The following is a 13,528-nucleotide window of genomic DNA, read 5'->3' as shown; positions in this document are numbered from 1 at the left end:
TGAATAGGTACAAAAAGAAGATAGATAGTTATTTATGAAAGAAGATTTATGATTTACGTGTCGATGTGGTCACTCGATCAACGGAATGGTCGCTCAAACAATCGAAAGCAGAATCGAATATCGATAAAACGAAAGCAGTCGATGTGCGGGCAGCCTACTGTGGTATTATAACAATCGTATTGACTCGTCCTTACGTAAACCCTTTGATGTATTGTTATTTTTGGGAATAAAACTCACATACGGGGGCTTTAGGGTTCATTAGCCGCCAATAAAAACGATAAGCGGATTCCGGGATAGACTAAGCCGTATAATATTTCCCTTTACATAATACCTATGGAAGGTTTGGAAATATTCCATATCAGAATAGAATACCATAGAATTTTTATACCTTTTGAGATCAGCCAGGTTTTAACCGGTTAGTTATCTTTGAACCCCCGTTCCACTTTGAGCCATCCCTAACTTTCCATTCTATCATAGCTTTGGTCTACTTCTTTGACTTCTCTCAAAGCATGTTTCCAGTCCATCTCCATTTCAGTATTTTGGTTTGGATGAATACATCTTCGAGTTTGGTGATTCGCCTTACATCTTTTCATCTCTTCTTGTCCTTTCTGGTAAAGCCCAACATGCTGCGTTCCATACCTCTTTGGCAAGTCCTAATTTTTGAAGGGTTTTCTGAATTACATTTACGGCCATGTTTGGCATCCGTAAGTGAGGGTAGTAAGAATGCATAAGTAAAAGAGTTTTCTTTTTGAAGACATAGGGTATTGACTGTTCTTCATGATCTCTTTGAATGACAAAGTTTGTGTCTTTGTATGACAAAGTTTGTACACAAAGAAAGCGCTGGGTAGACGATATAAAGCAGACAGCGGAGTCACTAAGGACAAGAGAATCACAAAACAGACTCATGTGTAAAAACCTGGAGGAGGCCAATGGGTCAGAAGATGCGTTGATCGCACAGGACCTAAAGTGTGAGATTTAATTTTAGCCATGTTAAATGACTAATATTCCCCTTTCCTCTCCAATTAAGCGTCAGGCTTGTGCTAGGAGTAGGTACGACAATAGTGCAACGGGCGGGGTTTGAACCGTCGACCTTTCGGTTTTCAGTCCACTCCTTTACCGGTTGAGCTATTGAGGCTCAAATTATTTGTTAAATGTAAATTCAGCAATAAAGGCTTTATTTATTTACTAGCTTATGCTCGCGACTTCGTCCCCTTGGACTACACAAATTTCAAACCCCTATTTCACCTCCTTAGGGGTTGAATTTTTCAAAAATCCTTTCTTAGAGGATGCCTATGTCATAATAGCTATCTGCATGCCAAATTTCAGCCCGATCCGTCCAGTAGTTTGAGCTGTGCGTTGATAGATCAGTTAGTCAGTCAGTCACCTTTTCCTTTTATATATTTAGATTAATTACGTGGTGACATTTGTTACATCTATACATCGGCCCTTGCCTGCCGGGATAATAATACCGGTATTATCTGGCACCTTGTACAGAACCAATGTTAAAAATATACCCATATATTTCCATGTATAATTTTCGTGACAAAACCCAATAATCCAATGCTACACGGATATATGCCGTTCGTATATTTTGTATGCCTTGTTATGGCTGTGTCTCTGCTATTAAGTAGGTAACGTCTTGGTAGAACATGCTATGATGATATTTGTATGATGATATTTTATGGTCTTATGTCAGACATTTATTTTATTTTATTTTAGATTAATTTTACTGTAATTCCATGCAATTCGGCTGGGAAACTCGCCGCCTCTATACACGTTCGTACACTATCTATAGGAGCTAAGTAAGTGCGATGGTTTTCTCTGTTGAAATGCATGGAAAGCCGTACGTATTAGTTAAGTATTTGTGATCTTTTTGTCTTCATGCTTTGTTTTTTGTTGTGTTTTTTTGTTTTGTTTATGTACGTTTGTCTGGTGTTGTTCTGTTTTGTACTGTGCGCTATGGTCCCAAATAAAAGGTTATTTATTTATTATTTATTTATATTTGTATCTACAGGGTGTAACCCATAGGGGTGCAACTCTAGAACATTAAAAAATCGCAAATTGAAAATCGCTTGTGGTGCCATCTAAGCGCGAGCACGGCTAAACAAATAGAGAACAGTTTACAAAAGACGTCAATAGATGGCGGGCACATTGGTGTAATTTTAATGACATTAATAAATTATAACCAAGTTTTCATATTTTCGTGTGCTGTAGTAAATATTTATATTTCTGTTAAATTTATCTGACCCTGCTTTAATAACAGGACTCTGTAGTCCGTATTTCCTTTCACCACCTCGATAACTATATTCTAAGGATTGATTTAGTGACTCGATTCATGCCTGAACGATTGACCACGGCTACGGATTACGGACTTGTTTTTGCTTTGTGAAATGATTTTTCTGTGAATATATTTGTGCAGAAAAATGCCACGGAGATCTCGATGTGTGTCTGGATGTGACTAATTCGGTAAGTATAAAATCAGCTTACTCGTAATCTAACTCAAAATTACTTCAATGAGTCAAACTCTATTCACCATTAAGGCACCATTAGCACATTAGGTATTTTATCATGATACTAGGTATATAGTTCCTGCGATTTCGTCCGCTCGAAAAAACTATTTTAGAAATCCCGTGAGAAGTCCAATTTTCCGGGATAAATGTGGCCTACAAGTTACAACCGTCTGATGCAAGCTATCTCTGTACCAAACAGATGATGACCACCACTTTGTCTACGTGGATTTAGGGTTTTTGGGAATCCCATGGGAACTATGAAGATGAAGCCTATGTCCTTACCTGGATGCAAGTTATCTCTGTAGGTACTAACTTTCATCATAAACGGTTACACAAATTTACTGTAAAAAGCTAGCATACAGACAGGTTGACACACTTTTGCATTTATCATATTGCTATGGATTATTAACTACTAATTCTGTAAATTTTTTGTTTTGTAATTAAGTGTACTTACAACATTTGTTTTGAACTTTATTGACTAAGTTATTTTTATATTATAGGTATCAGCTATCAACTAATTAAGTACAATAAGTAAGTATAGACTAATGCATATTTTATGTTATTACTTTTTCAGATGTTTGCATGGCTTTCCAAAACCTGGCTACTCCTCTCTTTGAAACCATTTAAACAATTAAAAGAGATAGTAGGACAACATTTAGAAAGCAAGACTGATAATGAAATAATATATAGTTACGAATTATCAAATTTGCAATCACCAGTTTGAAGATCGTTGAAATACACCAGTTGTGGTAGTAATATGAAAGTTATGAAAAGTAAATAACCAAAAATTTTGGATTTGAGCGTTACCTATTTCACAATCTCGTGGGTCTTGAATTTGGGTATGTATTTTATGTACCTAGTTACGAATTTATGAAAATAAAATATTTTACAAAACCTTAAAACCTTTTTATTTCTATAGTGTTTTATAATTTAGAATCTTAAAGAGTCAGTCTTGTAATATATATTTTTAAACATGTTTTAAACAAACGTTAAAGGAATTATTGATGTTTTTTTAAAACATGTTCAAAAATATAAAATATTCTAGTAAAGTACATTTAAATAGCATTTAAATTTTCGCGCTCTCGCACGCCTAGCGCGCTTTTAGTGCCCTCTAGATGTGAGCACACGCGTAACTTTGAAAAAGAAATCTAGAGTCGCACATCTATCTCTAGTATATAGTAGATAATCTATGGTGTAACCAGAACGCTGGCAAAAAGGAAGACAGGTGATAGTAGTGATGATTACTGATATCAGTACCCTTATTATCAATGCGAAAGTGTGTTTGTTTGTTGGTTTGTTGGTTTGTTGATTTGTTGGTTTGTCCTTCAATCACGTCGCAACGGTGCAACGGATTGACGTGATTGTTTGCATGGATATAGATAAAGACCTGGAGAGTGACATAGGCTACTTTTTATCTCGGGAAATTAAATAGTTCCCACGGGATTTTTAAAAACCTAATTCTACGCGGACGAAGTCGCGGGCATCAGCTAGTCTGAAATAAACTATTTATATATTTTATTTATTTGACAAGTAAAATGTCTTAGCCCAAAATATAATTTGAAATTATAACAGATGAAAAAATGGCAAAGGACTTTTAGCTAATTTTACACGAGACCATTCTCTAGATGTTGAAACATTAAAAAAAAAATAAAGAACGACAAAGTTTCCTTTAATTTCTTTCCTTCAAAAGGAAAAGTTGATTTTATGCTCTAAAAACATTTTAAAAATTACCTATCTATTTTTAAGACTTCTCACAATAAAACCCTTTTCAAATTAATATTTCAAACGTTTTCTTGATGGGCAAAATTAATAAATTAATTTCTATGTTGCTACGCGTTTCAGATTTTATTCATTTGACGACCTCCCTGGCGCAGTCGTGAGTGCTGTGGTCTTATTAGTGGGAGATCCCGGGTTCGATTCCTGGCAGGGGTTTGGAATTTTATAATTTCTAAATTTCTGGTCTGGTCTGGTGGGAGGCTTCGGCCGTGGCTAGTTACCACCCTACCGGCAAAGCCGTGCCGCCAAGCGATTTAGCGTTCCGGTACGACGATGCCGTGTACGGGGTACGGGTACGGGTTTAATAAAAACTGCCATACCCCTTCCAGGTTAGCCCGCTATCATCTTAGACTGCATCATCACTTACCATCATGTGAGATTGCAGTCAAGGGCTTACTTGTATCTGAATTAAAAAAAAAAATATATTAAAAAAAATTATCATCGTCAACCAACAGATGTCCACTGCTGGACATAGGTCTCTTCTAAGAACTTGCGTCGCCTGAATCCGCGGCTTCTAAAATCCTACCACATAGGTATTTGATGTTGTTTGTCCACCTAGTGAGAGGTCTGCCAAAGGTAAAAGTAAAAAAGTAAAATATGCTTTATTGTACACCAAAACAAAAACAATAGACATATAACAAATACAGCATGTACAATAGGCGGCCTTATCGCTAAAATAGCGATCTCATGAAATCATCTAAATGAAAATACAACAGTAAATAAAAGAGGAATACACGACAGATAAGTGGAATAAAAGTAAAAAAAAAGGTGTATTTCCAATGCGAGGTCGTCAACGCCTATGAGTTTTTGCCCATTGCCACTTCCACTTCGCAACCCGTTGAGCTATGTCGGTTACTCTAGTTCTCCTACGGATCTCCTCATTTCTGATTTGATCACGTAGAGAAACTCCAAGCATATCTCTCTCCATCGCCCGCCGAGTGACTCTGAGTTTTCTTTCATATTAATAATAGGTACAATAATTTATTATTAACAACGTTAGACTGTCAACGGCTCTGTATTTTTAAATATGTTTTCTCTCCTTTAAATGTTCATTTAATTGTACAATGATTTATACGGAGCGGGGGATTTAAAATTTATGAGCTTGATTTGAATAAAAGGATTTTTGAGTCTGTTTACGAAAAAAAGTTGTGGTTATATTAAACAAAAGGTTGGCCATCTGGATAAGGGAATATTATTGTTAACAATGATTTATAATGCGTTTATTTTTGGCTTATATTTTTATATTACACACATCCAGACTAAAAAAGGCTTTATATATAACTAGCTTATGCTCGCGACTTCGTCCGCGTGGACTACACAAATTTCAAACCCCTATTTCACCCTCTTAGGGGTTGAATTTTCAAAAATCCTTACTTAGCGGATGTCTTCGTCATAATAGCTATCTGCATGCCAAATTTCAGCTCGATCCGTCCAGTAGTTTGAGCTGTGCGTCGATAGATCAGTCGGTCAGTCAGTCAGTCAGTCACCTTTTCCTTTTATATATTTAGATTTAAGTACCCATATCTTAAAATAAAATTGTCAAACAACTATACGTACGGTACGATACAATATGATTTTAAACGTGCTGTTTTCAAGCAGTTTGAGCTGAACATTGATAATTATGTCATTTAGTCATTTTCTCTTTTTATCATTACCCACATTATAAATGCGAAAGCGTCTTTGTTTATTGGTTTGTCCTTCAATCATGCCGCAACGGAGCAACGGATCGACGTGATTTTTTGCATGGATATGATAGAGAGATATACTACTTTTTATCTCACAAAATCAAAGATTTTTTTAATGAAATAGGTAGGTATGCTTTATCGTGAATAAAAGCAAAATATAATTAGGTAAGTAAGTACAAATTGTCAGGCCTCATCGGTTTTTAAATTCACGCAGACGACGTCGCGGGTATCAGCTAGTTAAATATGTGAAATAAAAATCTTTCGAACCAAGAACATTCGGCTGATAATTACTTCAACGCAAAACTTGAAATAGGTTCCTAACTTCCTAAACCAAGTCGAATCCCGTATTAAAGTTTCAAGGCTAGGTACCCCATAAACATGAGTTTATGGTGGTCGGGGATAGTGTGATTTATAATTCATACCCTATCAGGTAAACACTGTGTTCGATGGTTACTACCAAGGTCCATGGTGTTTTGTTGACATGCCGGTTTGGAAATTAGGTTTCTCACGGTTAATAGAAAAGTGGCGTTATTAGGTCAAGGCCATGCCTACAAACGCGATACATGAAATAAAATCTATAATTTTTTTTAATACAATAAAACTTAAGGCTAGCCTTATCTAATTACTATATAAATCATGACCGCGTGGAATGGTGCCAAGAATACTGGCTGCATTTCCGCGCTGGACAGCCAGGCTGATCCGCTGCGCAAAAAATGAGCCAGCCCTTCTGTCACCAGTTGAGGCTATTAATCGCGGTGAAATGTCTCGTAAAAAATTTTAGCACTAAGACTCCATGGCCCCAGGGTCTCCACGGCAAACGGCACAAAAATGTAACTCTCTATAAGAGAGGCATACTTGCGCCGCTTGCCGTTTTCAGCTTTTTCTGCTGCGGCTCCCGGTCTTGATGCTGTCTTCCTGATATGACACGGGGCCAATGTGTCAACGCAAGTTGCGTCCCACATTAGCGCCCGTCCCCGTTCCCAGGGAACCAGCGTCAATCCATCAGGTCTCTTGCCATCATCCCGACTAATCCCTGCCGGCTCAATGAGCGCAGGAATATTTATGGTGGCAAGAGCTCTTTTAATTGTATCGTTAAGAGAGCCATGCCTAAACAGCCTACCGGAGCTCCTTTGGCAAGAGAGTCCGTGGATTCCAAATTTATCAACCTCTTTTCCACACGGACATCTGTGCTGATGGCACAGTGGTGTTCCCAATCTGAGACCTAGAGCCACACGAAAACTTTCGTTATCTAAAAGTGTGCCGAGATTTTTTGATGGCAAGGCATGCAGCCAATACCCAGATTCCTTTTCGGATAATGCTAGAAGCCTGGCACGATCTCTGTCACTTGAAAGATTTTGAACCAAATTCGTATGTGTCAGTTGAACCAATGGCAAATCCCAAAGTTTTTGTGTAGTACGTTCCTTCGGGATGTCGACATTGGGACATCTGACCTTCCAACTCTCTAGGGCCTCTGCGGTATAGGTCAATGATGAATTGGATTTGAGAATTTGAGAGCTAAGCTCTTTTATACTATGCACAGAGGACAGAAAAGCCGGAAGAGCTACACTGGAAATTTTCCTCACGCCGATGCCACCGTACTTGACCGGTAAAGTTGCTTGGTTCCAGGAGTGCTCATCAAAAGTTAAATTTAGAATTTGTTCTAGTGTACTTTTAAGGGTGGCATCCATGTTATCGAGTAGTCCATGAAATTTCCAAATTGGGCTCGCGCGGAGAATGTAAATTAATTTAGGTACAAAAAGGCAATATTTTAGGATCGAAAATGCAATGTGAGAATTTAGAGTGCCCAATTTGTCGGTATTAGCCGAAAATCTATATTTATATTTTTAAGAATTGACCCTCTCTGGCTTCAGGGTCAATTCTTAAAAATATAAGGCCTTGCTATTCTTCTCGGTAGGAACCACATTCCGAACCAGTGGTAAATTAAACTAGTTGACGATTCAAAAGCACTTGTAAAAATTTCATCATCATCATCATGATCAACCCATCGCCGGCTCACTATAGAGCACGGATCCCCTCTCAGACTGAGAAGGGTTTTGGCCATACATAGTCTACCACGCTGGCCATGTGCGGATTGGTAGACTTCACACACCTTTGAGAACATTATGTTGAACTCTAAGGCATGCAGGTTTCCTCACGATGTTTTCCTTCACCGGTAAAGCAAGTGATATTTAATTAATTAAAACGCACATAACTCCGAAAAGTTAGAGGTGCGTGCCCGGGATCGAACCCCCGACCTCCGATTAGAAGGCGGACATCCTAACCACTAGGCTATCACAGCTTAGCTGTAAAAGTTTAACCGAATAAAAAAAATTATTTTCTATTCTAGTCTAAAAAGGTGTGAAGTCTGCCAATCTGCACTTGGCCAGCGTGGCAGACCGTGACCATACACTTATCATTCTAAGAGCAGACCCGCTTAGTAGTGCGCCGGCTATCTAAATATTATATAAAAGCGAAATACCACTCACTCACTCACTGACTGACTGACTGACTGACTGACTAATCACGAAATATCAGGAACTATAAGGCCTACAAACTTGAAATTTGGAAGATAGGTTCTTTCTACGACGTAGGTGTCAGCTAAGAAACGGTTTTGAAAAATTCCCCCCCTAAGGGCGTGAAAGGGGGGTCGAAGGTTGTATGAAAATCCTATGTTTTTGAAGTTAGAGATATGAAAATTGGCATTTAGGTATTCTAGGTTCCGTGCCTTAAGGTGAGACTGAGTGAGTAGGCAAGTGAGGTCTTTTGCAGCGGGAAAATTTCAGATCTCATGAGAAACCAGAAATTTTACGCGGACGAAGTCACGGGCAACTGCTAGTAAGTTATGAGTTAATGATGATGGTGAATGATAAGTTCACGGACAATGCCTATAAAATTATAAACTTGTCGCTATAGGTAACTTAATGGTGTATTGAAGTCGTATATCTTGTTTATAATTCATAAACCATCGAGTAAAGGGGGTGTCAGACTGTTATAGCCATAAGGAACTGTTTTATTGACGCAGTGGCCACTAAATGTAGCCTCTCAGCGTGTGATTGGTTAGAATTTCGGCTCAGGGCTGCTTCACACTGTCGACGAAATTGTGCGTTATGCAAAATAATATAAACAGTACGAATTACAAAAAATCTAAATTGGTGTTTATTCGATTACAAAACCTTTATTCAAAATGTAATAAATCTAAAACTACCCAGTACATAATTAATAGTGTTCTTGGCGTAAACTTGTTGAAAATTCCTATTAAGTACAATATAAAGGATAAATTATTATTATATTTAAATAACAAGAAAGCTTGGGAATCAGTTGTTTTAACAGCTTTAATAGTTCTAATAAATTTAAGTGATAATGTGAAATGGTGATAAGTAGTAAAAAGAATCCCCGGCTGAGTTTGTTGTAGGCTTCTTCTCAGAGCAGGACGCGTTTCTAACCCTCGTAGCTTTAGTTTTAAATTTACGTAATTAATTATCACAATTTCCATCATTATTTAATAAATTCAACTATTAACAATTAAAAAGTATATAATAGTATTTATCATTAACTAGCTAATGCTCGCGACTTCGTCCGCGTGGACTACACAAATTTCAAACCCCTGTTTCACCCCTTTAGGGGTTGAATTTTCAAAAACCCTTTCTTAGCGGATGCCTACGTCATAATAGCTATCTGCATGCCAAATTTCAGCCCGATCCGTCCAGTAGTTGGAGCTGTGCGTTGATAGATCAGTCAGTCAGTCAGTCATTCAGTCAGTCAGTCAGTCAGTCAGTCACCTTTTCCTTTTATATATTTAGATAAAAAAAGATCAGTTTTTAGGACCAGTCAGTTAAGAAGGCTTAGACAGGCATATAAAATGTTATAGAAATAACATTATGTATGCCGAAGTTGCTCTAAATTGGACGACCGTGTAAAAAAGGTTTGCTTGTAATTTCATACGTAATTCACAGGTCTAAAAGTAGTCTGTCCTTTTCCATAAGAACATTGTGAAAAAGATAGCAGTTCATTTAATCTGGTTATTTAGTTAAGTTTAGAAATCGTTTACAAATTACATCTGTAGGCATTAGCAATTCGTGGTTACCGTGGCGACTTTTATGTGAATAAAAGTCACGCATCAGATTCAACTCTACCCGCTATATTCGCGTGCGACAGTCAATGTGAACGAACCTTTACAATACAGGCTTATATTGATTGCCCTTCTTGTATTGTTTTTGTATAGCTTTTATTGTTTCTATTTGTTTGTGTATTGGTTATTGTTTTTGTTCTTCTTTTAAGTGGATAATAAAAGAGAGAGTCCAAGATTGATTGTTTTGGATTCAATGGATACTAAATTATTATTTTATTTGTAGCTTTTATTTTTTCTACCCAGTTGTTGCGTGCTCTCAGTATTTGGTTTCTAAACATCATTAAATTATCTGTTAAAATAAGACGTACTTACCTAGTACCTATATGAAACAATAAAATTCTATATACAATTTATCATGTTTAGGGTTTCATACGTCGGATTGTAAAAACGAGCCGTTATAGGATCACTGGTATATCTGTCTGTCTGTCTGTCCCTCACAGCGAATTTGCTCCGAATCTACAGGATTAAGTAGAAAGGCGAACAACAGTCAGGCTCACGACAACATCACTATCTTACCTGGCTTATCCAAATCGCTGAGGAAGTCCTCGGTGTCGGTGTAGGCCGCGGTGAGGCCCGCGAGCAACAGCCAGGCCCACGACACAGGCCCGCACGGCCTCCACATGGCCTCGGCCTCACGACAACATCACTATCTTACCTGGCTTATCCAAATCGCTGAGGAAGTCCTCGGTGTCGGTGTAGGCCGCGGTGAGGCCCGCGAGCAACAGCCAGGCCCACGACACAGGCCCGCACGGCCTCCACATGGCCTCGGCCTCACGACAACATCACTATCTTACCTGGCTTATCCAAATCGCTGAGGAAGTCCTCGGTGTCGGTGTAGGCCGCGGTGAGGCCCGCGAGCAACAGCCAGGCCCACGACACAGGCCCGCACGGCCTCCACATGGCCTCGGCCTCACGACAACATCACTATCTTACCTGGCTTATCCAAATCGCTGAGGAAGTCCTCGGTGTCGGTGTAGGCCGCGGTGAGGCCCGCGAGCAACAGCCAGGCCCACGACACAGGCCCGCACGGCCTCCACATGGCCTCGGCCTCACGACAACATCACTATCTTACCTGGCTTATCCAAATCGCTGAGGAAGTCCTCGGTGTCGGTGTAGGCCGCGGTGAGGCCCGCGAGCAACAGCCAGGCCCACGACACAGGCCCGCACGGCCTCCACATGGCCTCGGCCTCACGACAACATCACTATCTTACCTGGCTTATCCAAATCGCTGAGGAAGTCCTCGGTGTCGGTGTAGGCCGCGGTGAGGCCCGCGAGCAACAGCCAGGCCCACGACACAGGCCCGCACGGCCTCCACATGGCCTCGGCCTCACGACAACATCACTATCTTACCTGGCTTATCCAAATCGCTGAGGAAGTCCTCGGTGTCGGTGTAGGCCGCGGTGAGGCCCGCGAGCAACAGCCAGGCCCACGACACAGGCCCGCACGGCCTCCACATGGCCTCGGCCTCACGACAACATCACTATCTTACCTGGCTTATCCAAATCGCTGAGGAAGTCCTCGGTGTCGGTGTAGGCCGCGGTGAGGCCCGCGAGCAACAGCCAGGCCCACGACACAGGCCCGCACGGCCTCCACATGGCCTCGGCCTCACGACAACATCACTATCTTACCTGGCTTATCCAAATCGCTGAGGAAGTCCTCGGTGTCGGTGTAGGCCGCGGTGAGGCCCGCGAGCAACAGCCAGGCCCACGACACAGGCCCGCACGGCCTCCACATGGCCTCGGCCTCACGACAACATCACTATCTTACCTGGCTTATCCAAATCGCTGAGGAAGTCCTCGGTGTCGGTGTAGGCCGCGGTGAGGCCCGCGAGCAACAGCCAGGCCCACGACACAGGCCCGCACGGCCTCCACATGGCCTCGGCCTCACGACAACATCACTATCTTACCTGGCTTATCCAAATCGCTGAGGAAGTCCTCGGTGTCGGTGTAGGCCGCGGTGAGGCCCGCGAGCAACAGCCAGGCCCACGACACAGGCCCGCACGGCCTCCACATGGCCTCGGCCTCACGACAACATCACTATCTTACCTGGCTTATCCAAATCGCTGAGGAAGTCCTCGGTGTCGGTGTAGGCCGCGGTGAGGCCCGCGAGCAACAGCCAGGCCCACGACACAGGCCCGCACGGCCTCCACATGGCCTCGGCCTCACGACAACATCACTATCTTACCTGGCTTATCCAAATCGCTGAGGAAGTCCTCGGTGTCGGTGTAGGCCGCGGTGAGGCCCGCGAGCAACAGCCAGGCCCACGACACAGGCCCGCACGGCCTCCACATGGCCTCGGCCTCACGACAACATCACTATCTTACCTGGCTTATCCAAATCGCTGAGGAAGTCCTCGGTGTCGGTGTAGGCCGCGGTGAGGCCCGCGAGCAACAGCCAGGCCCACGACACAGGCCCGCACGGCCTCCACATGGCCTCGGCCTCACGACAACATCACTATCTTACCTGGCTTATCCAAATCGCTGAGGAAGTCCTCGGTGTCGGTGTAGGCCGCGGTGAGGCCCGCGAGCAACAGCCAGGCCCACGACACAGGCCCGCACGGCCTCCACATGGCCTCGGCCTCACGACAACATCACTACACTTCACACTACACTCACTAAGTCTCTATGACTAACACTTTGAGATGTTTGTACCTGGAACAAACAAATAAAATCTCTATATATAAAAATGAATCGCTGAATGTGTTGCTGATCGCAAATCTCGAGAACAGCTCAACCGATTTCGCTAATTCTTTTTTTATAATATTCCTTGAAGTACGAGGATGGTTCTTACAGTGAGAAAAATTTTAAAAATTTCCTGAAAAAATCGACTGTTAGGCGGAACGAAGTTTGCCGGGGCAGCTAGTAGGTATTCAAAAATTTTTTTAGGCACCATAATTTATTGAAAAACGAAAAAATATTATAAGATTACTCGCGTGTTAGGGCCCCATTATATACCTAGTGAATATTAAGATTAATATTTCTAGTTAGGTTATATAAAGTGTTTTTCATACTCAAAGTCGCACTTCAGTTGACCTGGAAATATGGTGCAAAAGTAGGTCCTTTAACTCAATTCTAAATATATAAAACGAAAAGGTGACAGATTCTAGATTTATTCTTCAACTCTTTGAAGGGAATAAAAACAGCATGTTTAAATCTATATATATATATATATATATATATATATATATATATAAAATTCAAAGTCCTGACTGACTGACTGACATAGATATCAACGCACAGCCTAAACCGCTGGTCCTAAAGACATGAAATTTGGAGGGTCTATTCTTTGTGAAGAGTAGGTATCTACTAAGAAAGGATTTTTCGAAATTCCACCCCTAAGTGGGTTAAATAGGGGATGGAAGTTTGTATAAAAGTCGGTCATTTTTCAAGTTATTTGCATGAAAATTGGTATTTTAAGCTTTCGGTTAAA

At 41.1% G+C, this 13,528-nt stretch overlaps 1 protein-coding gene and 1 long non-coding RNA gene across 2 annotated transcripts in view; both read right to left on the bottom strand.

The window, feature by feature from the left end:
• The window catches only part of LOC117990490 (neural cell adhesion molecule 2-like), a 231,435-nt gene extending 220,692 nt beyond the window's left edge, over positions 1-10,743 (bottom strand). The window contains exon 1 of the mRNA XM_034977940.2: positions 10,617-10,743. Within this exon, the coding sequence (XP_034833831.1) occupies positions 10,617-10,722 (106 nt within the window). The 5' untranslated portion in view covers positions 10,723-10,743. The remainder of the gene's footprint in view (positions 1-10,616) is intronic.
• Positions 10,744-12,565: 1,822 nt separating this feature from the next.
• LOC138403566 (uncharacterized) overlaps positions 12,566-13,528 on the bottom strand; it is a 139,669-nt gene continuing 138,706 nt past the window's right edge. The window contains exon 4 of the long non-coding RNA XR_011237826.1: positions 12,566-12,750. This is a non-coding gene — a long non-coding RNA (uncharacterized lncRNA). The remainder of the gene's footprint in view (positions 12,751-13,528) is intronic.

Source organism: Maniola hyperantus, chromosome 18 (genome assembly GCF_902806685.2).
Source record: "Maniola hyperantus chromosome 18, iAphHyp1.2, whole genome shotgun sequence".
Taxonomy (NCBI): Eukaryota; Metazoa; Arthropoda; class Insecta; order Lepidoptera; family Nymphalidae; genus Maniola; species Maniola hyperantus.
The sequence above is the reverse complement of the archived record's forward strand: the minus strand, read 5'-3'. Positions and strand labels throughout refer to the sequence as shown.